The sequence below is a fragment of the Acomys minous genome, assembly GCF_964271855.1.
Source record: "Acomys minous genome assembly, chromosome: 17".
Lineage (NCBI taxonomy): Eukaryota > Metazoa > Chordata > Mammalia > Rodentia > Muridae > Acomys > Acomys minous.
In genome coordinates, this window is record NC_140500.1 from 21,308,349 (window position 1) to 21,331,351 (window position 23,003).

The 23,003-nt window shown below is 48.2% G+C and overlaps 2 protein-coding genes and 1 long non-coding RNA gene across 5 annotated transcripts; 2 read left to right on the forward strand and 1 right to left on the reverse strand.

Moving 5' to 3' along the window:
- Positions 1 to 1,401: 1,401 nt before the first annotated feature.
- LOC311588572 (tubulin alpha-3 chain) lies at positions 1,402 to 9,355 on the forward strand. The gene is made up of 5 exons (XM_084766336.1): positions 1,402 to 1,558; positions 5,751 to 5,973; positions 6,195 to 6,343; positions 7,080 to 7,760; positions 8,965 to 9,355. Exons 1-5 carry the CDS (start codon positions 1,556 to 1,558, stop codon positions 9,259 to 9,261), a joined length of 1,353 nt encoding a protein of 450 aa, XP_084622462.1. The 5' UTR covers positions 1,402 to 1,555; the 3' UTR covers positions 9,262 to 9,355.
- Positions 9,356 to 14,336: 4,981 nt separating this feature from the next.
- On the forward strand, positions 14,337 to 22,353 carry CD27 (CD27 molecule). Of its 2 annotated transcripts, XM_084766337.1 has the most exons (6): positions 14,342 to 15,024; positions 15,167 to 15,298; positions 20,399 to 20,578; positions 20,796 to 20,870; positions 21,291 to 21,410; positions 21,630 to 22,353. In XM_084766337.1, exons 1-6 carry the CDS (start codon positions 14,889 to 14,891, stop codon positions 21,743 to 21,745), a joined length of 759 nt encoding a protein of 252 aa, XP_084622463.1. In that variant the 5' UTR covers positions 14,342 to 14,888; the 3' UTR covers positions 21,746 to 22,353. The 2 variants fall into 2 exon arrangements, with proteins under 2 accessions (XP_084622464.1, XP_084622463.1); XM_084766338.1 differs by lacking the exon at positions 20,796 to 20,870 and having other exon boundaries at positions 14,337 to 15,024.
- LOC311588575 lies at positions 17,487 to 20,787 on the reverse strand. 2 transcript variants are annotated; one of them, XR_014776266.1, is made up of 2 exons: positions 20,567 to 20,787; positions 17,487 to 17,760 (listed from the first exon to the last, which is right to left on the reverse strand). It is a non-coding gene; the product is annotated as an uncharacterized lncRNA (long non-coding RNA). The 2 variants fall into 2 exon arrangements; XR_014776267.1 differs by having other exon boundaries at positions 17,487 to 17,766.
- Positions 22,354 to 23,003: the final 650 nt, after the last annotated feature.

A 23,003-nucleotide genomic window follows, 5' to 3' on the forward strand; every position in this document is an offset into this window, starting at 1 on the left:
CATACCCAACAAGGAATTAGTACCCAGACTACATAAAGGAAAAAAAAATCTTGTCACACAGTAAAATAACAAATAATCCAATTTTTATTATCTATTAACAAAATGTTAGTAATATTTTGATCATGTTAATGATTATTAAAATAGTAATAACATTTCATTGATATCAGATTATTTTAAAAATGAGCCAACAAAAAAAAATCAACCACCTTTTCAGAAACATATAAATGGCCAGTTGAGTACTTAGAAATATGCATATTATTAGTCTCTCAGAAAAGCAAATCAAAACCAAACTGACAACACTATTTATGCTAACTGGGAAAACTGTAGCTTTTTTCTTTTTCCAGTTTTGTGTGTGAGTGGAGTATGTGTGGATGTTTGCTTGCGCGGTGGACAGTGTATAGGCAGATGTAGGTGCATGAGGGTGTGCGTGAATGGGGGGGCCTGAGGCTGATGTCTAGAATCACCCTCAATTATTCTCCCACCTCGTTTGCTGAGTCAGGGTGTCCCAATCAACACAGAATACGTCAGTACACACATATTAATGCAGGCGCCCTTAAAAAGGTGAAGAGAGGCCTTGGATCCATTGGAGCAGGAGACTTGACCTGTGTATCTGCGATCCCAGTTAAAGGAGGTGGAGACGGGAGGATCGCGAGTTCAGATCCATCTTTGGTTACGGATGAAGTTAAGACCAGGGTGAGATACACAAGACTGTATCAAAAATTAAAAAACAAAAAAACCAGAAAACAAAACCCAGCATGATACAGCCTACTATTCAATTACCTGCAGTTAGATATCCGGAGGAAGGAAAGGTATATTGACTTGTGTTTCCCCAAATTTGCAGATCGAGGGTCTGACCGCACCGCACATGGCGCACATCTATAGCCTCAGCCCTGAGGGAGGTTGTGCCAGCCTGAGCTACATAGACTTGGAGGCCAGCCAGAGCTGCGCAGCCAAACCCTTTCCACACCCTCTCCCACAGAAAATAACGTCGGACGGAATAGACGACTGTTCACACAGACTTCCAAAAGGGCGCTGGGTCGCAACGCAGGACTCGACAGGTGCCCAGAAACTCAAGTCTCTGAAGAAGCGGGATCTACAGCTTTTCTGCACCAGGTCAGGTAAGGCCGTGTGAGGTGAGGTGAAGTGAGAGCAGGAAAAGCAAGGACTGAGGGATGCACGTGTGCGCATCTGCAAGGGAGTCCCCCTCCCCCGCGCATGCGCACACCAGCAAGGGCCCCAACACCCCGCCTGTGCTGACCTAAACTGGATATCGGGGACGCGCGGACCCCCAGTCTCCAACTGCTCTTCAGTGCTCGTCCCCCTCCAGCCACTCCAGAGCATTCCCGCCAAAGCCACCTCCAATCAGAAAGTGCCAGCACAGCCACACCCAATCCTAAGTGAGATGTGGGGCCTAAGCCCGCCCCTGGGGCGCTCTGGGCCAATGAGCCCCCGCGCATGCGGCCTGGGCTGTTGAGCGCGCAGGCGAGAGGCGGTTGAGGACAGTGGTGAGGAACGGCTGAGGAGGCGGCAGCGGAGCTGGTGTGCGGAGTTCAGCATGGTGAGAGCCGCCCCAGGCCGCGCTGGCCGGGCTCAGGGCCTCTGAGGGTGGGCGGTTCCCACGGGAGGGAGACCGCCATCTCCTCGGAGCCTGGGGCTTCCTCCCAGCCCGGGCTCCTGCGAGGGTGAGCGGAGGCAAAGCAGCCCAGGAGTGCGCGCTTTCCTCCTGACTCCGCACACGCGAGTGCGAGCGACATGCGCCTGTGTTCGGTCCTGTGAGGAGCCAGGCTGGTGCGGTGCAGCTCCTGCGTGCAGTCCCTGCAGGGTGGAGAGGGCACGAGAGTTTGAGGTCAGCCCCACCTCATAGGATTCCAGTCTCAGGAAAATGCAACAAAGGATGTGGCAGATAGGGTTTTGGAGAGGGAGCTTTTGTTTTGTTTCCTGATAACCGCGCCCTTGACTGAGAGAACAAGCAACGAAGTTGGTACCAGGGAAAGTAAAAGGTAACTGAGCCCAAAAAGCAAATCCAAAACAGGCAAGGCTACACAGAGAAACCCTGTCTCGAGGGGGGGGACCCAAAAAGTTGAGGGGAGGGGCTACAGAGATAGCTCAGAGGTTAAACGCACTAGCTGTTCTTCCTAAGGACCTCGGTTCAATTCCCAGCACCCACATGGCAGCTCACAACTGTCTCAAACTCCAGTTCCAGGGGATCTGGCATTCCCACACAGACATATATGCAGGCAAAACACCAATGCACATAATAAATAAGTCTTTAAAAAAGAAAGAAAGAAAAAGAAATCATTGTCCATGTGTGTCTGTAAAAAGTATGTGTCCCTATTTCCCAGAGCTATTTCCAGAGAGGCCAGAAGAGGGCATTGAAGACTCAGGAGCTACAGTCAGGCAGTTGTGAGCTTAGGAACCACATTGCTCTTGTCAAGAGTGTTCTCCTAACCAACTCTCCAACCCAGCAGAAAACTTCTTAAGAACTTGTATTCTCTGAAAAGGAACACATAGTTAAAAATAACATAAAACCTGCCTCTAAACAGCCAGAATTTGTCTTTGTTTTTGACAGGATCTCATCATCCTTGTTAACCTCAAACTCATCTGTTTGTCTCAGTCTCCTCAGTGCCTGGCCACTGTCATGTACCACCGTGCCTGGCTTGATCATTATTTTTTCATTATTTTTTTTTCCCTGTTGAGAAGATAGATTAATCGCATCACTTTGTTTCTATCACACAATCCTTGACACGAATAGAATTTGGCAGCTTGTGCTAATCTGCTTTCCTGTTGCCATGATAAAACACTGCCATCAGGGAGGATTTAATTGGCTTACAGGGGGCTTACAGGCTTCCTGGCCCGTGATCAGGAAACCTAAGCAGGAACTGACTGAAGAAGCAATCTAGAAATATTGTTTACTGGCTTGCTCAGCCTGCCTGTTTAAATACAGCAGGCCCTATACCACCCATTGTGGGCTGTGTCCTCCCACATAAACCATTAATCAAGGAAATGACCGACAGACATGTTCACATCCCCTCTTACCAGCTGGCTCTACTTAGTGTCAAGTTGTACAAAATTAACCACACTGTTTTTGCATGTGCCTTTTCGAATTAACCTCTAAGAACATACACTTATCTGCAGATTAAGTCGAATGTTAGTAATTGCCTCCAAAAAATAAATATATCCATCTTTCATTTAAGAATCTTGGTAACTTTTTTTTTTCTTTTTTGAAACAGAGTTTCTCTGTGTAGCCTTGGCTGACGTGGACTCATTTTGTAGACCAGGCTGGCCTCGAACTCACTGCAATCTGTCTGCCTTGGCCTCCCGAGTGCTGGGACTAAAGGCGTGCGCCACCACTGCCCAGCAACTTTTTCTTTTTTGAGAGTGGTGTTCTTTTCTTTTTTGAGACATTATTGAAGAAGGCTTGTTGAGCCTTTAAGGAATGAGATAAGGAAATATATTTGGTTTTACATCTTTTTTTTTTTAACATCTGTTTAAATGAATGTGCACGTGGCTGTCAGTAAAGATAAGAAGACAACACCCAGGAGACAATTCTCTTTTTCCACTAAGTAGGTCCCAGAGATCAAAGCAGGGAGTGAAGTTTACCAGTAAATGACTTTATATCACTGGGCCATCTCTAAAGCCCCCCCCCTTTTTTTTTTAAGAAACCCAGTAGCCAGGTCCAGTGCCACACATAAATCTCAGCATTCAGGGAGGCAGAGACAGGTGGATCTCAGTGAGTTCAAAGCCAGCCAGGTCCACAAATCAAGGACAGCCAAGGCTACATAAAGAAACCTTGTCTCCAAAAAAACAAACAACAATGAAACTGGTGTCCGGGCATAGTGGCATATGCCTTTAACCCCACCACCCCAGAGGCAGAAGCTTTATCTTTGTGAGTTTGAGTCAGCCAGACTTATATGGTGTCACCCTGTCTCCAAACAAAAGAAAGAAAAAGAAAATTGACAGGAAATTAGAGAGCAGGGGTTTGGGCCTTTGCAGCCCTCAGTGCATCACAAAGCAGCCACCTGTAAAGCTCAGAGAGGACTCTGAGGCCTGTCCGAGGGGTAGAAACACTCTTAGTAAATGCCCCTTCCTGTCCTCTAGACAGCAGTTGACACCTACTGTTTGTGGCGGTCGATGAAACAGTCGCTGTTCCACTCTTCAGTTGCCCACAAGCAGGAGTCACTTACTGTTCATGCTACTAAGTGAGCTTCTGCTCCTGAGAGGTAGCGCGCTGGACGGTGCATGCCACGTTTCATAGCCGAAGCGTGCATGAGTACAAGCAGCAAGAACATGCATGCAGTTTGCATGACATTGCAACGGTGTTCTCTGAAATTATGCTCAAGGACCCATGGTTTACATATATTTTCATATATATATACATATACTTAATAAGTTTATATCCACATTGATAGCCTGGGTCATGTTTTGCCCATGGGCCACAGGAAGGATACTGTGCTGTACCGTATATAAATGTGACATACTCCTGCAATTTTCACTTAACCTCCAAGTATTTCTTTAAAATTGAATAAGTGGTTGCTGAGTGTAATTAGGTCCTTGCATATATTCCATTTATAATCGTTCAGTTGGGTAGAATCATAAAATGTGCAACTTATATAAGTGTAGGGCTAAAGAACCCAAAAGTTGGATATGGTTGCCCATGCCTATAGTCCTTGCACTCTGTACGCTGAAACAAAGATTGCATTCTCCAGGATAGCCTAGAATATGTAGCCAGTCCCTTAAGTTTTAAAATAAAATTTAAAATTCCCTTAAAATTTGTGAATAAAGAAAAAAAAAACCCTCAGGATAATGCAGCCAGCATCTCAACACGGAACAATGTCTGGGAGTGTTATATTCATGAGGCCTAAAAGGAAGAGCATCATTCTTAAGTGGGTTGGTATCTTTGTGAAGAATATTAACTGACTAATAACAGATGTGTACATGAGGTAGCTTCCAGGTACACAGTGGGTTGGAGAGAGAGAAAAAAGGCTGATCTAGATGGGCAGGTAGAAGACCCTGTGACTCTCCAGGCTTTCCCTGGGTGACCTGGGAACTATAATGGCAGTCCTCGCTGGAGAATATCCTATTCTTCTGTCAGGCTAAGGTAAACCCTGACAGATTTTTCTGAGACTTGCTGTGACTATCCCTGATGAACTATTGTTAGCATTGCATGGTTTCCAAGTCTCAAACTAACCATGTTTTTAAAGAGTGGCAAATGTTTATGCTCTGGGCTAGCTGCTGTTTGATAGTTTGGCCAGCCTGGTGTGGCAGCTTACATCCGGGATCCCAGCACAGGAGAGGCTGAGGTAAGACAATTGCCACTGGTTGAGGTCAGCCAGGGTGAGTGAAACTATATATCCAAGTAGGGCAAATTTAGAGGAGACAAATCTCCCTCCCCCACCCCCACCAGCCCCCTGCCTGCCACTGGGCGCATGCGTGTGCACTCCCGCTCACCCTCCCCCTCTCCCCCTCTTGACCTCCATCTCTCTCCTCTCTCTGTATGTGTGTGTGTTTGTGTTGTGTGTTTTGAGATAGGGTTGGACATGCACTCTACCTAATCTTTGCTTCTAAGTACTGGGATCATGGCTTGCACAACCACACCTATGGGCAGTTTTAATAGAGAGGAAAGGAACACCTGAGCCATTGTTGTAAATAAAGCCTGAAGAGAGATACTGAGGTACTATACATAATTATCTGTCTGTCAGCCATACAGGTTCACATGAGCCAGAGAGTCAAGTGTCTGTTCTGTTTTCCAGCGTGAGTGTATCTCTATCCACGTGGGGCAGGCAGGCGTCCAGATTGGCAATGCCTGCTGGGAGTTGTACTGCCTTGAACATGGTATTCAGCCTGACGGTCAGATGCCAAGTGACAAAACCATTGGCGGCGGGGACGACTCCTTCAACACATTCTTCAGTGAGACTGGAGCTGGCAAGCACGTGCCCAGAGCAGTGTTTGTGGACCTGGAGCCCACTGTGGTCGGTAGGTGCCTGGGCCCTGGGTGGAGGCTTTCCTGGCAGAGTGGCAGAAGCCCACTGAAACCTCTGCAGAAGAGCCAGGCTGTGCACTGTGTGCTGGGGCCTAGTTAGTAAGAACCGGAGAGTGTCATGTGTGGTGTCTGTGTCCCCAAAGGCCAGGAGACCCTGGAGACAGACATGCACAGTGGAACTGAAAGACTCACAGAGCACATGGTCTCTCTCTAGATGAAGTGCGCACAGGAACCTACAGGCAGCTCTTCCACCCAGAGCAGCTGATCACTGGGAAGGAAGATGCGGCCAACAACTATGCGCGAGGCCACTATACCATTGGCAAGGAGATTGTCGACCTGGTCCTGGACCGCATCCGGAAACTGGTGAGAGGATCGCAGAGGAGGCTCCGTGTGGCGCTTGTCCTGGCCCAGAGAGTCAGCGTTAATGGTGGTGGGGTCACTGTCTTGTTGGGTTACCGTTGCTGTGGTGAAGCACCATGAGCAGAGCATCATGGGGAGGAAAGGGTTTAACTAGCTTCCACTTCCACAGCTCTGCTCATCATTGAAGGAAGTCAGGGCAGGAACTAAAAAATGCAGGACCCTGGAGGCAGGAGCTGATGCAGAGGCCATGGAGGGGCGCTGCTTACTGGCTTGTTCCCTTTAGCTTGCTCAGCCTGCTTCCTTACAGGGCCCTGGACCACCACCCCAGGGATGGCACAATGGCCTGTGCCCTCCCCCATCAATCACTAAATTAGAAAATGCCTTACAGACTTCCTACAACCTGATCCTAAGGAGGTTTTTGGGGTATTTTGTTTGTTTTTTTAATGAAGGATCCATCTTCTCAGATGACTGTAGCTTGTGTCAGGTTGGCATAAAACTGTCAAGCACGGTCATTTTGGGAAATCTGTGAGAGTGAGGAATACATCATGAGTTTACCAAAACATCTTACACATCCTGTGCTGAGACGCATCCACGGTGTTCCTTGTATTCCAAGTGCCCCTGTGTGTTGTAGACAGTCTGAACTGGATCAGTTTGCAGAAACAGAAGTCACAAATGCAGGGTGTGGAGGGCATGGTGTGGCTCTACGGTCACTGGCTTACACGCTCTGGCTTTCTCACAGGCAGATCTGTGCACAGGACTGCAGGGCTTCCTCATCTTCCACAGCTTTGGAGGCGGCACAGGATCTGGGTTCGCATCTCTGCTCATGGAGCGGCTTTCGGTGGACTATGGCAAGAAGTCCAAGCTGGAGTTTGCCATCTACCCCGCCCCCCAGGTGTCCACAGCGGTCGTGGAGCCCTACAACTCCATCCTGACCACACACACGACGCTGGAACATTCTGACTGTGCTTTCATGGTGGACAACGAAGCCATCTATGACATCTGCCGGCGCAACCTGGATATCGAGCGTCCCACATACACCAACCTCAATCGTCTGATTGGGCAGATCGTGTCATCCATCACAGCCTCCCTGAGGTTTGATGGGGCCCTGAATGTGGACCTGACAGAATTCCAGACCAACCTGGTGCCATACCCTCGCATCCACTTCCCGCTGGCTACCTACGCCCCGGTCATCTCCGCTGAGAAGGCGTACCATGAGCAGCTGTCAGTGGCAGAGATCACCAACGCTTGCTTCGAGCCAGCCAACCAGATGGTCAAGTGTGACCCTCGCCATGGCAAATACATGGCCTGCTGCATGCTGTACAGGGGCGACGTGGTCCCGAAGGATGTCAATGCGGCTATTGCCACCATCAAGACCAAGCGCACCATCCAGTTTGTGGATTGGTGCCCAACGGGATTTAAGGTAGGATGGGTGTTGTGACACTATATCTGAGCAAGCGACAGTCTGTGGGAAGAAGTCCCCTTTCCATGTCAGGCTCCAAAGAAAGCATGTGTAGTGAGTAGTTAAGGTGCTAAGTGATGTGACACTTGTGAATAATCCTGGGAACCCTTTTTCTTAGAACTGTAAACTACCAACCCTTCTTTCTTGTTTTGGTTTATTCTTGTGGGGTGTGGTGGTGGTCTCTGGTTTTTCAAAACAGGATTTCTCTGTATAGCCCTGACTTTCCTGGAAATTACTGTGTAACCAGGATGTCTTCAAACTCACAGACATCCCCCTGCCTCTGCCCTCTTAGTGTTGCGATTAAAGCATGCAGCACCATCTCCAGGCCCCAAACCTTATTTCTCAAACCATCAATTACCAGACTATATGCAGATGAGTGTTTCTCAGTCAGTGACATACTGAGAAGGCAAGGTGAGGTCGGGGAATGTTGTACCTCAGTCCAGTTCCTCCAGCTGTACCTGTGTCTGCAGTAAAGCGCCGGCCTACAGGGAAGTGTAAATTAGGAGCAGTCCTTAGAGAAAGGGTCGGCCAGCACCAGATGGACCCTGTTAGAATCTTCCCTAGGTTCCTGTTTGTTAGCATCAGTGTGGTTGATCTGTGCATATTTAAGATGCATTATATAGGTGATGTTGGTTGACAGGCCAGCAGGGAGGAGCAAAGGACACGTGTTCCTTCTTAGAGTAGGAGTGTACTTCTTGATCTGAGGAGCACCCCTTGGGTCTCTGTCCTTACCTGGCCCAGCTACAGTCCGGCTGTGTTCCTAGCTGCTGCTAACAACCATGTGTTTTTCATGAGGGTCACCAGCTTAGCATATTCCCAGGTGTCTCCATCCTTCAGCTCCAACATGTTCTTCCCAGAGGTCACTGCTGTATGAGTGTTTTCTACACATGAAGATATGTCAGATTTCTTTTCACTAAGCAAGCAGTCTGCCTTGGGTAGGCTTCTTCTTTTTGGCCTTTATTGTACTGTGAGGTGTAGGTCAGTTCAGTGTGTTGTTCCCAGTTTGGCCTTGGTAATTCAAGTAAATACTTTAAAATCTTTTTTCATTCCTTAAAAGATAGTATGAGTTTTTGTAGTTTGAGTGGGGTCCAGAGTTGCCAACTTGGAGTGAACTATCTTTTCTGGTGTCACTATAAACTTCACTGCCTTTCTCCTTCTCTGGCAGGTGGGCATCAACTACCAGCCCCCCACCGTGGTCCCTGGGGGAGACCTGGCCAAGGTGCAGCGGGCCGTGTGCATGCTCAGCAACACCACTGCCATCGCAGAAGCCTGGGCCCGCCTGGACCACAAGTTTGACCTCATGTACGCCAAGCGGGCCTTTGTGCACTGGTACGTGGGAGAAGGCATGGAGGAAGGGGAGTTCTCAGAGGCCCGCGAGGACCTGGCAGCTCTGGAGAAGGATTATGAAGAGGTGGGCGTGGATTCCGTGGAAGCAGAGGCTGAAGAAGGGGAGGAATACTGAGTGTGTGGCTCTGCCTGGCAGCCATCTGCTTATGTCTTCCCCACCACTGACACTAAAGCATGTATTTACTTATTAAAATGTCTGTATTGAGGTAGTTCCTGCCTTGTGTGCTGAGCTTTCTAACACAACTCCTTTCTAGATACCTGCCTTTTCCAAGTAAGTTTCTCTGAGGAGAACATACTAGATTTTTCCTAAGAAACAAACGTGTCTATATTTTCAGTTGTACCTTCTAACTAAGGACATTAGGATAAACTGCTTTATTTACAAATACTGCTTGATTGGCACAGAAATTCCTTTCTGAGCCTGGCGTGGTGGTGCATGCCTTTAATCCCAGTACTTGGGAGGCAGATTTCTGTGTGTCTGAAGCCAGCCTGTTATGCAAAGTGAGTCCAGGACAGCCAGGAACAGAGAAACCCTGTCTCAAAAAAAAATCACACACACATGTATGTATGTATGTATGTATGTATGTATGTATGTCTTTCTGCCCTTTTTTGTGCTGCTAGGGAAGGTTCCAGAATGACTAGTGCCACCTATGGGTCAAAATGAAACTAATGTTTGTAGTTTGGGGTACAGTCAGAAATCACCAAGATAGCTAATCTTGCTAGCAGGCTTGCTCTGGGATCCCCTGTCTCTGCCTTCTAAGGCTGGAATTACAGTCAAGCCACAGTGCACAGCTGGTATTGAAAGGTGCTGGGATCTAACTCATGACCTCACCCTAGCATGGCAAGCACTTAAACCACTGAACCATCTCCCCTAGCTACAACTGCTGTAAGTTTTGAGTGGCATAACATGCTGGCAAACAGGAAAATGGAGTTTTCATGCACTGCTAGTGAAGCTGTTAAATAATCTGAGTTTGAACTGGCTGTGGTGGTGCGTGGCCATCATCCTTATCTGAAATAATAATAAAATAAATAAAACCTTCCAAATGAATCAGAAAGAATCATCAGGTACCATGGATGTGGACAGCATCCGTAGGCAGTTGCCAAGGAAACACCAGCAAGCACCATCCAGAGCTTCATTAGCCCAGAGTCTGGGAGAGAAAGCCTGAGAGCCACCAGATAGTAAGCTGGAAAATACATCCTCCTAAATAAATGTAGAAACCTTAAGGGAAATCTAAACAAAAGAACAAGGACCCTATTCAACAACTCAGAAGCTCAGCAGAGCCATTTATCTGTCTCCAGCTGCTTCCTAAGAAGGAAAGATGGAGAGATGGCTCAGCAGTCAAGGTCACTGACTTTTCTTCCAGAGGACCCAGGTTCAAATCCCAGCACCCACATGGCAGCTCACAACCGTCTGTAACTCCAAGATCTGATGCTCTCACACAGACATGCAGGAAAAACACCAATGCATATAAAATAAAGGTAGATAAGCTTTTTTTTAATGTCTTCCCCAGAGGCCATCAAAACAGCACATGATGTTGCCACTGCTCTTGGTGGCCACTGCAACTAGATGTTAAGACCCTATTACTGAAAACAACACATTATGGGTGGTGCCGTCCCTAGAGAGGTAGCTCCAAGTTGTATAAAAAAGCAGGCTGTGCCAGGCGTGGTGGTGCACTTAGGAGGCAGAGGCAGGTGGATCTCTGTGAGTTTGAGGCCAGCCTGGTTTACAAAGTGAGTTCCAGACAGCCAGAGTAACAGAGAAACCCTGTCTCAAAAAACAACAAACAAAAGCAGACTGAGCAAGCCAGTAAGCACCGTTCCTGTATGATCTCTGCTCAGTTTCTGCCTCCAGGTTCTATAAGTCAGAAGTCTAAACTAGGTCAGGCTATGAATGTAGTTTAACAGTACAACACTTGCCTAGCACAGGTGAGACCCTGACTTCAGTCCCCAGCATAGCAAAGTAGGACAAGATGGGGCTCCCTCAGCTTGGTCCAATCAGGGTCACTGGGCTGCAATTGGTACTTCCTGGGCATCCTGAGGCTCACAGCCTTTATCTTTCATCTTCTAAATCACCAGTGTTGGGCTGAGTCCTCATGTGGCCGCCTCTTTTGCTCTTCTATTTCTACTTACAAACCATTGTAATATGTCCAACATGACTGTGCACATCTTTAATCTCAGCATTCAGGAAGGCAGAAGCAGGCGGATCTCTGTGAATTCGAGGCCAGCCTGGTCTACAGAGCAAGTTCCAGGACAGCCAGAGCTGCACAGAGAAAACTTATCTCAAAAAACCTAAAAAAAAATATTTCCAATAAGAGATTAATAGCTAAGCCAATAACTAAAATCAAGATGATTAAAACTTGAGCAAAAGACTTAATAAACATTTCTTCAGAGACACAAATATCAATAAGCATATGGACAATTAAGGAGAGGGGAAATTGGGGTATACCATTATTGCTTAATGGGTATGGAGTTTTGAGAAAGAGAGAGAGAAAAAGAGATCGGTCTCCCTGTTATGTCCAGGATGGTCTAGAACTACTGGACTCAAACGATCCTCTCATTCAGCCTCCCGAGGCCCCAGAACCACATGCATGATCGTGTCTAGCTTCAGAGTTCTAAATTTATGTGATAAAAGCAATATGGAGGCTGGGCAAAGTGACTCGTGCCTTTAATCCCAGCACTCAGGAGGCAGAGGCAGGCAGATCGCTGTGGGTTCAAGACCAGCCTGGTCTACAAAGGGAGTCTAGGACAGCTAAGGTTACACAGAGAGACCCTGTCTCAAACAAAACAAAACAAAATAGGAATATGGCGATGAAAGGTGATGTGTTCATTTTCATGGCTGTGGCGAAATACTTGAGAAGACAACTTCAAGGGAGAAAGGCGTTATTTTTGGTTCACAGTCCCAGAGATGTCAACCCACGATTGAGTGGCGCCATTGTTTCTGGGCCTGTGGCAAAGCAGTACTTTATGGTGAAAGGGTGTGGCAGGGTCAAACTACTCACTTCGTGGCATCTAGAAAGTAGAGAGGGACAGAGAGAGGAAAGAAGGGCCTGAGGACAAGATACACCCTTCAAAGCTAGTGAGCTACTGACTCTAACTTGACCTCACTTCCTGTTTAGCCATGAACTCATCAAAGGACTAAATTCACAGAAGAAGCTAGCTGGCCTCCCAGTAGTGCTACGGCTCTGGCCAGAACTTTCAATACATGAGCACTTGGGGTACACTTCACAGCCAGGAGAGCCAGGCAGGCCCTGTCCCTGCTCTGACCCCTGAGGAGGAGTAAGTAGACAAGGGGGGACAGGCTTCAACCCTAGGGCTGGGAGCCCCAGGTGACATGGAGGTTCACAGTATGGTCAAGATGTTATGTTCTCTCTGCACTCAACAGCCCTTTTAGCAGCTCTGTCTCTGAAGTTCCTCAACGCCAGGGTCACCTCCATTCCTCAGTCATCAGCTACCCACCCCAACCCCTCATCTGTTTTAAGATAATGATTAATGGTGACGCTGTGGGAGCCTGGGAAGGGGGAAGCAGGTTCCTCCAGTGCTAAAGCTGTTACAGTCTGTGATGGGCATGTGGTGGAGCGTGGTTTCCCTTGAGCAACTCTAAATCATAGCACGCTGTGGCTCCTGGCGTAAGTGGACCCTTGAAGAGCTGTAGAGAGGGGCTGGGGAAAGGGAGGAGGGTGGAAAAAATGAAGAGGCAGGAAACCGAAGCATGAGATAGAGCAGATCTAACATCCCCTAGGTGTGACCATGGGGCTGACATTTCACCAGCAGTGTGGAAACAACTGCGAAGCCCCCAAATGAGACGCAGCCTCAAGATCAGTCAGCGGGGAAAGCATGGAGCAGTTCAAAGGTCCATGCGTCTCCAGTGCAGAGACTCAACAGCACATCAGAATTCCCAGAGGAGCTAGTCACCAGGCTTGACCCGGGAGCCTGCCTTTAATCCCACGTGCCCAAGGCTATGAGGGGAGATGGTTCAGGTGCCTGAAGACACTGGTGACCAACCCAGCCAGAAGCCAGAAGGAAAGATAAAACTGGGAGTAGGTCAAGGAGAATGGTTGGCAAAAGTCCCATGGGCAGGGGTCATAGCTGCATCACAGACTAGCATTAAGAGGGAAGAAAAGCAGACTGGAGTGGTAGCTCAGTCAGGAAAGTACAAGGACCAGAGTTTGATCTCCAAATCCCATGTTATCCAGTCTGTTTTGTTTTTAAAGGCTGTGTATGGTGGCGCATATTCATCTCAGTGCTGGAGGAGTGGAAACAGGAGGATCCCTGGGTTTGTTGCTTAGCCAGCCTCCTCTAGTAGGCAACTTCCAGGCCAGTGAGAGATACTGTTTCAAAACAGCAAGGAGGAGGAAGAGGGGGAGGAGGGGGAGGAAGGGGGAAAGAGGAGAAGAAGAAGAACAAGAACAAGAAGAGGAAGAAGAACAAGAAGAACAACAACAACAAGAAGAAGAGATGCATCTGAGGAATAAAATCAAGGCTGTCCTCTGACCTCCACACTGTGCATCCACATACACAATACTACCTGCACACACACCTACACACACACACAAGGATTAAAGGAGACTGCAGGTGATCTTACAGCACAGAAAGGAACACAGGAGACAAGGTCTAACTCTTGGCCACTAATTATAAGCAATGCTGGAAGAGCTTCTGTGGCCAGAAACCCAAACCTGGCCAGGGGTGGTGGCACACACGTTTAATCCCAGCACTCAGGAGGCAGAGGCAGGTGGATCTCTGTGAGTTCAAGGCCAGCCTGGTCTACAAAGGGAGTCCAGGACAGCCAGGGCTATACAGAGAAACCCTGTCTCAAAAATAAAGAAGGAAAAAAAGGAAAGAAAGAAAACCAAACCTGAGTTACGCAAGGCTGTTTGTCATGACTCCTCTCCTCTGTACATGCAGTAGCTTTGCTGCATGTGTGCTGCATCTGAGGCTGAGGGCATAGCTCAGATGGTAGTGTTTTCCCAGGATGCAAAAAGTCTTGGGTTCAATCCTCAGCATCACATAAACCTGGCATGGCAACAGTGGCACAGTGGCACACCCCTGTAACACCAGCAACAGTGGCACAGTGGCACACCCCTTTAGCAACACAAACAGCACTCAGGAGATGAAGGCAGAAAGGTCAGAAGTTCAAAGTCATCCCCAGCTACAAAGCAAGTTTAAGGCTCCCTTGGGATATATAAGACCGTCTCCCAATACTGTTGTCAGTTGTGTTACCCCAGCTCCAATAGAGTGCTCTGTGGTGCTAGTTTTATGAAGAATCTGAAAATGTCATGATCCTAAAACTAATCTGACCCTAAGAGCTTCAGAAGTAATCTGGCTCCTTTCCTTCTTCAAACTGGTCATCTCTGAAAAGAATGAGAGAGGAGACATGCCAGGGACAGATGAGGGCATCTGGTGTCCAGCCTGTGAACAGGACAGGCAGTATCCTGTCCCGGAAAAACAGCATGTGTAGACAGGTTAGACACTGGCTTCATTAGCGAGAGCGGTGCCCGAGGAGGGCACGTGTCTGTGAAGAGCAGCAGGGCTGGGTTTGCCCCTTCATAGTCTCTCCAAGGTGCGGAAAAGAGAAGGGGGTGGAGGCTGCTGTGTGTGTGAGAGAGAGAGAGAAAAAAAAAACCAAAACAGCCACAACTGCCATCGGAGGTTGGTTTACCACCCAAGTGGAGGCTGCTGTACAGAGGAGCCTCCAGTGACTCCACACCAATAGCTGGGGCTCAGAAAAGATCTCCCAGGACAGGAGCCATGACATGGCCACCTCCTTACTGGCTCTGCATGCTGGGGACCTTGATAGGGCTCTCAGCTACCGCAGCCCCCAATATCTGCCCAGATAGACACTACCGGACTCAGGGAGGACTGTGCTGCCAGATGTGTGAGCCAGGTAAGAGTGGGCTTCGGTAGGAGGTGGGGGATGCTGTTTAAGGTGAAAGGGGGTGCATGGGGGTAAGGTAAGGCTGAGCTCAAGCGAAGTGTGGCAGCTGCAGAGCCTGGAGTTTGATTCTGGACCCTGATTCTGCTCACAGGAACATTCTTAGTGAAGGACTGTAGCCAAGACGGAACAGCCACTCAGTGCGATCCATGTACCCCAGGCATCTCCTTCTCCCCAAACTACCACCACCGGCCACACTGTGAGAACTGCAGGCATTGTAACTCTGGTAAGGGGGCGAGGGGTACAAAAGGTAACACAGAGAGAGGCTGGGGCTGCAAGACTGGCTGTGGAGAAGCCAAAAGAGTCGGAGCCAGAGAGTGTCAGCTGCTTCAAGGCTCATGGGAAGCGGGGACCAGTGCTTAAATGCAGTGTGCCTTGGGCAGGGCATGTGGGGGGATGCTATCTAATATTTCGTGGGAGAGATGCAGAACTGGAGGGTGGTAAGGAGGACTCTGTAGATAAGATTGGGAGGACAAAAAGAAAGAGTGATGGGGCCTGCTACAATCGCATATGTCCATAAGCACAACTAAAAGGTGGGCTGAGGCAGGAGGATTGCTTGATCACAGAAGTCAAGACCTTGTCTTAAAAAAAAAAAAAGGTGGGGAACCAACGAGATGGCTTAGTAGATAAAGGTACTTGCCACCTCCAAGCCCCGGCAATGTGAGTTCATTCCTGGCCACATGGTAGAAGGAAAGAATCAGCATGCAAGTTGTCCCCTGAGGTCCTATGCGTGCATGACGACACACAAACAATGAAACGTGTTTATCTTTATCAGATTTTAGGAGGTGGGGGGGGGTATGGCAATTCCAGAAACCCAGGCTTCAGAAAAGCGACTCCCAGCCAGTGAAGGGTCTGTGTTCCCAGTGTAAATTTGCAGGTTGGCTGCTCAGAATTTGGAGTTGGGGGATAACCAGAGGCCAGGGTACAGCAACCTTTTTGCACAGAAGCCTTTTGGGGGAAAAAGCAAATAGATCTGTCCTTTCTCTTAATTTATAAATTTCTGCTTTTTGCAAACGAAGAAGTAGGATATCTGCAGCTCTGTTTTCAAACTCTGCTGTCATTCCCTCCCCTACCTTTGCTAGGGATTCAGGACGCCTGTGCTATCAGACACTAGAATAGCACACTTTGAAGAGGCCCCTTTGAAATAACAGTTGCCGGCAAGACACTTGTGTGTGTGTGTGTGTGTGTGTGTGTGTGTGTGTGTGTGTGTGTGTATAACACTCTTCAATTGCTGTTAACAAAAAACTGTGAGAAGCCTAAATTGATTTGGTATTTTGGTTTGTTTTTGTTTTTGTTTGTTTGTTGTTTGGTTGGTTGGTTTTTCAAGACAGGATTTCTCTGTGTAGCTTTGGCTTTCCTGAACGTGCTTTGTAGACCAGACTGGCCTCAAACTCACAGAGATCCACCTGCCTCTGTCTCTGGAGTGCTGGGATTAAAGGTGCGCACCACCACGCCCAGCTAGAAATTAATTTAACAACACTAATAGAGAATGTGTTCTGGAAAGTTGAGGCAACTGGCTGGTGAATTCTAACAAGTTAACACAACCATCTGATGGTTACACTGAGGCAAATGCCTGACAACAAAAGCCTTGCCTGGGGGCTTTCAGATGATTCCTGCGGAAGTACTACACTGTGCCTAAACCAAATTGAGCTATTTTCCCAAGGGTTAAAAGCTTCATATACAGCCGGGCGTTGGTGGCGCACACCTTTAATCCCAGCATTTGGGAGACAGAGGCAGGCTGATCACTGTGAGTTCAAGGCCAGCCTGGTCTACAAAGTGAGTCCAGGACAGCCAAAGCTACACAGAGAAACCTGGTCTTGAGGGGGGGGGAAGCTTCATATAAGTAAGGCTGGGCATGGTAGCCTATGCCTTTAATCTTAACAATTGGAAGGCAGAGGCAGGTAGATCTATAAGTTCAAGGCCAGGCTTGGTCTACAAAGAGAAACCCTGTCTCAAAAAACATACAATATATATTTTCCCATATATCCAACAAGACACTTTTAGGAAGACAGTTATAACTTAACTGTGTGGTTTGATTAAGTTGTCTTTGGGGGGGGGTTGTTGTTGCTTTGAGACAAGGTTTCTCTGTGTAGTCTTGACTATCTTGGACTCACTTTGTAGACCAGGCTGACCTTGAACTCACAGCAATCCACCTGCCTCTGCCTCCCAAGTGCTGGGATTAAAGGTGTGTGCCACTGTGTCTAGCTAATAAGTTGTCTTTTAATATTATATTCTTTTTTTTTTTAAACAAACAGCCAGGTGTAGTGGCGCATGCCTGTAATCCCAGCACTCAGGAGACAGAGGCAGGTGAATCACTGTAAATTTGAGGCCAGCCTGATCCAGAAAGCAAGTCCAGGACAGCCAAGGCTACACAGAGAGACATTGTCTTAAAAAAAAAAAAATGGGGCCAGGCATGGTGGTACACTTCTTTAATCCCAGCACTCCGAGGCAGAGGCAGGCGGATTGCTGTGAGAATCTCTGAGTTCAAGGCCAGCCTGGTCTACAGAGCACGTTCCAGGATAGCCAGGGCTACATAAAGAAACCTCGTCTCAAACAGTAACAACAACAAAAGTTCCCCCACTGAGAACCCATCAAAGAGATCCATCTCGCATCTCAGTGGACTGGGCGCCATCCTCAGCACAGCATGTAGGGGCACTGGTCACGGGCTCACGTCTGGTGGCACAAACACTGAAACTCAAAAGATACAAGAAAGATTAACATGCATAACACACAGATTCATGAAACATTCCACACTTACTTTTTTTGTTTTGTTTTGTTTTTTGAGACAAAGTCTCTCTGTGTTAGCCTTGGCTGTCCTGGAGTCGCTTTGTAGACCAGGCTGGCCTCGAACTCGCAGCGATCCTCCTGCTTCTGCCTCCCAAGTGCTGGGATTACAGGCGTGCGCCACCACGCCCGGCTCATTCCACACTTTTTTACACCAAGGAGAACAAAGTCATAATAAAAGCAACACTGGTTGTAGTTCGTTTATTTCTTTGTTTTGAGGTAAGGTTTTTCTATGCAGCCCTGGCTGGCCTGGAACACTACATAGACCAAACTAGCCTCTTCCTAGAGATTCATCTGTCTCCTAAATTCTGGGATTAAAGGCATGTGCCAGCACACACCCAGCAAAGCAACATAAACACTTAGGATAAGACTGGCAGCAGCCTCCACATGGCTGGGTATTTCTTAACCAAAGCTTCCTGCCTCACTCTGTGGCCTTATCAAAAGGCCATCTGCTAAACACCCAGTCTGCCCTCAACCCCTTCACTAAGTGTCAGGCTGGCTCCTTCACTTTTGCCTTCAGACTCAGCCTAGGCAAAAGAAAACTGTTAGCCGGGCGGTGGTGGCGTGCGCCTTTAATCCCAGCACTCGGGAGGCAGAGGCAGGCGGATCACTGTGAGTTCGAGGCCAGCCTGGTCTACAAAGTGAGTCCAGGACAGCCAAGGCTACACAGAGAAACCCTCTGTCTCAAAAAACTGAAAAGAAAAAAAAAAAGAAAAGAAAAGAAAACTGTTATAGTTGATTCAGGTCTCTGCCAGATACTCGTTCTGCAGCCCTCTTCTACCTGTAGGGCTCCTAGAGCCACCTGAGCTCCCAGGAATGTGTCCCACGTCCAGACATTGTTGCCTTTCACGGAGTCACGCTCCCCTTCAACCCCAACAACCTGTAAGCACAGCACAGCACAGCACCCTGTCGCCTGGTATAACTGATGGGCTGCTCCCAGCATTGGCCCCTACTCTAGGTTAAACTGTCTATCTTAAGTGCAAATGATGCCTACACTCAAGTTAGTCTCTGGCAACATTAAAAACATACCATGCGTCATAGACACGCTATTTTTTTTATTTTTTTTTTTTTTTTTGGTTTTTCGAGACAGGGTCTCTCTGTGTTAGCTTGGGCTGTCCTGGACTCACTTTGTAGACCAGGCTGGCCTCAAACTCACAGCGATCCGCCCGCCTCTGTCTCCCAAGTGCTGGGATTAAAGGCGTGCGCCACCACGCCCGGCTTAGACACACTATTCTTAATGGCTAAAAACTGGAGATTCCTCAAATGTCCTCTGGCAGCTGATCAGATGGATACGTAAATGGAATATTATACAGCCATGAGAAAGAATGACCTGCAATTACAGCCAAGAAAATAGCTAAAATTCACAAAGTAACTAAAAGAAAATGTAAATTAAGTAAAAAAGTTAGGTTCGTTAAGTAAAAGAAGCCAGACAAAACTGAGGTCCCACTAAATGATTCCACTCACATAGCACAGATAGGGGCATAGTTACTTTATGGTGGCAGAAGTCAAGGCAATGACCATGTTGTGAAAGCTTAGTTACTGAAAGAAGACAGTGTTGGTTATGGGACTTTCTTTTTTTTAAGATTTATTTATTTATTATAATTTATATGTACTGTTTCTTACTATGCTGCTGTATTTTTTGTTAATTTTTTGAGACAGAAGATCACTATGTAGCCCAGGTTATCCTGGAACTCACACAGAGCTGGACCCAGACTCATAGAGATCCTTCTGGCTCTACCTCCCAAGTGCTGGGAAGAAAAGTGTGTGCCACCATACCTGGCAGCTTTTATTTTTTTTAACTTTTAAAGTATATTTGTTTATTTGTTTGTTTGTGTGTGGGAGGAATATATGCCTGCCATGGTGTCCTGGTGGAAGTAAGAGGACAGCTTGTAGGAGTCAGTTCTCTTCTTTCAACAAGGATTGCACTCAGGTTTTCAGGTTTGGCATCAGGGACCTTTACTACTGAGCCATCACTCCGCCTCTTATACTGAATCTTAAGCTTTGTTCTTTTTCTTTTCTTTCTTTTTTTTCTTTTTTTTTTTTTTTTTTTTTGCCTTATTTTGTTTTTTTGTGTTTTGGGGGAGGGGTTTCGAGACAGTTTCTCTGGGTAGCCTTGGCTACCCTGGATTCACTATGTATACTCGAACTCACAGAGTGAGGGCTGGGATTAAAGGCATGCGCCACCATGCCTGGCTAAGCTTTGTCCTTAATGTGAACATTTCTACAGAAGTATATGATATGCCAGTTTAAAAAAAAAAAAACTTTCAAGTAGCAGTGAGTAGGAAAGAAAATTATACAATCTTTTACTTTCAGTTTCTGAGCCTGTGAATTTCCTGTCCCCCGTTCTTCTTAAAAAACAATAGCAAGGTAGCAGGTGGCAGTGAGGGAGGGTCAGGGAGGGGAAACAGGTAAGGCGATGGCAGTGGGAAAACATCCACATCCTCTGAGTGGCTCTCAGGTGAGGCTCAGGGCCAAGTAGACACCTCGGGTCTCTAAAGATCTGCTGCGCCCTGTTTCTCCTGACTCTCTCCTCTCTCCCAAGGTCATCGCGTTCGCAATTGCACGGTCACTTCCAATACCGAGTGCACCTGCTCCAAGGGCTGGCAGTGCAGGGACCAGGAATGTACAGACTGTAATCGTCCTCTAAGCCCTACACAGACCAGACAGCCATCTGAGGCCCTGAGCCCAGCCCCGAACCCCATCAACTCACCCAATGCCACAGGTAAGTAGCAGGCTGCTCCTCATCCAGTCTCGGCGTTGGGGGCAGGGGGCGGGAAGGCAGCCAGCCTACCCAGCACTGCCCACTCTGCACTCACTCCCAGCTAGGTTCTGGGTCAGCTTGCTTTCCCTCTGTCTCACTCCTGCGGAATCACAGGCTTTCAGCCCAGTGCATTCTGGGGAGGTTTCCTGCTGTGATGCATTCTGTCTGTCCCTTCCAGAGAAGCTTGAGGCCAGGACTGCAGCTGACTTAAGGCAGCTTACTCACTCAACTGTCTATACCCACTGGCCACAATGTGAGTTTTCTCCCTCACCCCCACCCCAAGGAGAAATCACAGAGGAAAGAGGACAGCCCCTAAGCAAGGGAAACCCCTAAGCATGGGGCGAGGGATATGTTTATAGAGCTGGGGAGAAACTTCAGCAGATAAAAGGGCGAGCATGATGCGCAGCATCCACAGAAAAAGAGGCTGGGTATGACAGCAGGCATCTGTAACCCTAACATTCAGAGCCAGCTTAGCTGACCTACCCAGGTCAGAGGACCCCCGTCTCACAGAATAACTGGGACTCTGCCTCACACACATGCATTCACTATGCACAGAGGAGAAAGACAGAGTGGGGGGGGGGAGGTTTGTTGAGCAGAAGCAAGGGACAGGCTGGACAGAGGGTCCAGGCTTCAGCCCTCCTCCAAAGCCTCTCGGTGCCCCTGCCTGTTGCAGCGCAAAGACCCCTGTGCGGCTCAGGCTGCGTCCACATTTTTGTGACCTTCTCCAGCGTGTTCCTTGTCTTCGTTCTGGGTGGAATCTTGTTCTTCCATCAAAGAAGAAATCATGGACCAAGTAAGAGACAGGCTCCCCCTCCTGCCCCCAGCTCACCGTCAGCTCTGCTACCCACCTAAGTCCCCCCATCCCACCCTCACCCACCTACTCTCACTCTTTACACGTCCTTCCCACCGCCGCCCCTCCCCCTCCCCCCGCCCCCTGACCCGGCTATCCTCTTCTCACCTTCACCTCACTTCTCCCCACTGCTGACCAAGACTTGGCTGATTCTCTTCACAGACGGCCAGGCAGAACCCGAAGAGCTCTGTCCTTACAGCTGCCCCAGGGAGGAGGAGGGCAGTGCAGTCCCCATCCAGGAACACTACCGGAAGCCTGAGCCTGCTTCCTACCCTTGAGCCTGGTGCTGGGTGGGGCCCTTTCCACTGAGGCACCATAGAGTCCAGGGGAGATCCGGGTGGTGGCCTGCTCCCCTAACATTGTGATGAGGGGGTCTTTCCCTGACTACACTCCACAAGCTGCCCTTCTGAGACTGACGGCGACAAGAACGGAATCCCCAGTGTGTGGTCCAGCAAGCTTGGGGAGGCTCAGACTCTCGACGTAAAACATACTTCCTCTAAATGAAGCCCTACAGCTGGCAAAATTACACGCCGAGGGTGAAAATGGCCCACCAAGGACTGGAGAGATGGCTCAGCCGTGAGGAGCACATGTTGTTCTTCCAGAGTTCGATTCCCAACACCCTCAGATGGATCCAAACCACCTGTAACTCTGTTACCCACAGACACTTGGTATACACACATACACATGATTAAAAATAAATTTTTAAAACATTTTAACGGGCCACCCAGAAGGAGCCTTGGTGCCGCAAGAGACACTATCTAATGCCACACAGACATCCTGGCTTTTGTTTCATTTTCTCTGTAAGTTGTGACACTGCTGTGAGCAAAATGGAGACTTTCTCTCAGTTTAAGCTAAAACTGTAAATAAATTCATTTTTCTAGTTCTATACACACTGTCATCGTCTCTCAATGTAGGTAAGCATTGAAACTATAGCCAGACCTTATGGCCCAGGGACGCTAGCTCCATGTGCTATTTCCCTTCCTACAAAATTAGGAGGAAAAAAAGAGGAGGAAGAGGAAGAGGGCACGATGGGGGAGTGTTAGCTTCAAATACCCAGCACGCACATAAGAAAAACAACAAGGCCGGGCATTGTGGCACATGCCTTTAATCCCAGCACTTGGGAGGCAGAGATAGGCAGAACATTTGAGGCCAGCCTGGTCTACAAAGTGAGTCCAGGACAGCCAAGGATAGCACAGAGAGACCCTGTATCGAAAAAACCAAATAAACAAGTAAAACAAAAACAATTTATAAAACAACAATAGCTCCAATGTGGCCCTGAGTCACTGGTATTTGTTGGCCACCAAACAACTCCAGGTTCAGAGAGAGACCCTGTCTCAGAAGGGTAAGGTGGAGTAATAGCTCAAGACACGCAGTGTCCTCACCCTCCACACACAGGCATGGCTAGGCATAACCCACCCCCACGCACATGTCTAACACACACACACACACACACACACACACACACACACACACACACACACATTTAAAGTGAGACTCCATATTGTGGCTCTCCAGCTTCCTCCAGTCCCACAAGCC

Bases quoted from the DNA above. Each gene is read 5' to 3' on its own strand.
- LOC311588572 (XM_084766336.1), top strand. The intron at 5,974-6,194 runs GTAGGTGCCTGG...GTCTCTCTCTAG, and splicing joins CCTGGAGCCCACTGTGGTCG to ATGAAGTGCGCACAGGAACC. The intron at 6,344-7,079 runs GTGAGAGGATCG...GCTTTCTCACAG, and splicing joins TGGACCGCATCCGGAAACTG to GCAGATCTGTGCACAGGACT.
- CD27 (XM_084766337.1), top strand. From the start codon at position 14,889: ATGACATGGCCACCTCCTTACTGGCTCTGCATGCTGGGGACCTTGATA. The intron at 15,299-20,398 runs GTAAGGGGGCGA...CTCTCTCCCAAG, and splicing joins CTGCAGGCATTGTAACTCTG to GTCATCGCGTTCGCAATTGC. The intron at 21,411-21,629 runs GTAAGAGACAGG...TTCTCTTCACAG, and splicing joins AAGAAGAAATCATGGACCAA to ACGGCCAGGCAGAACCCGAA.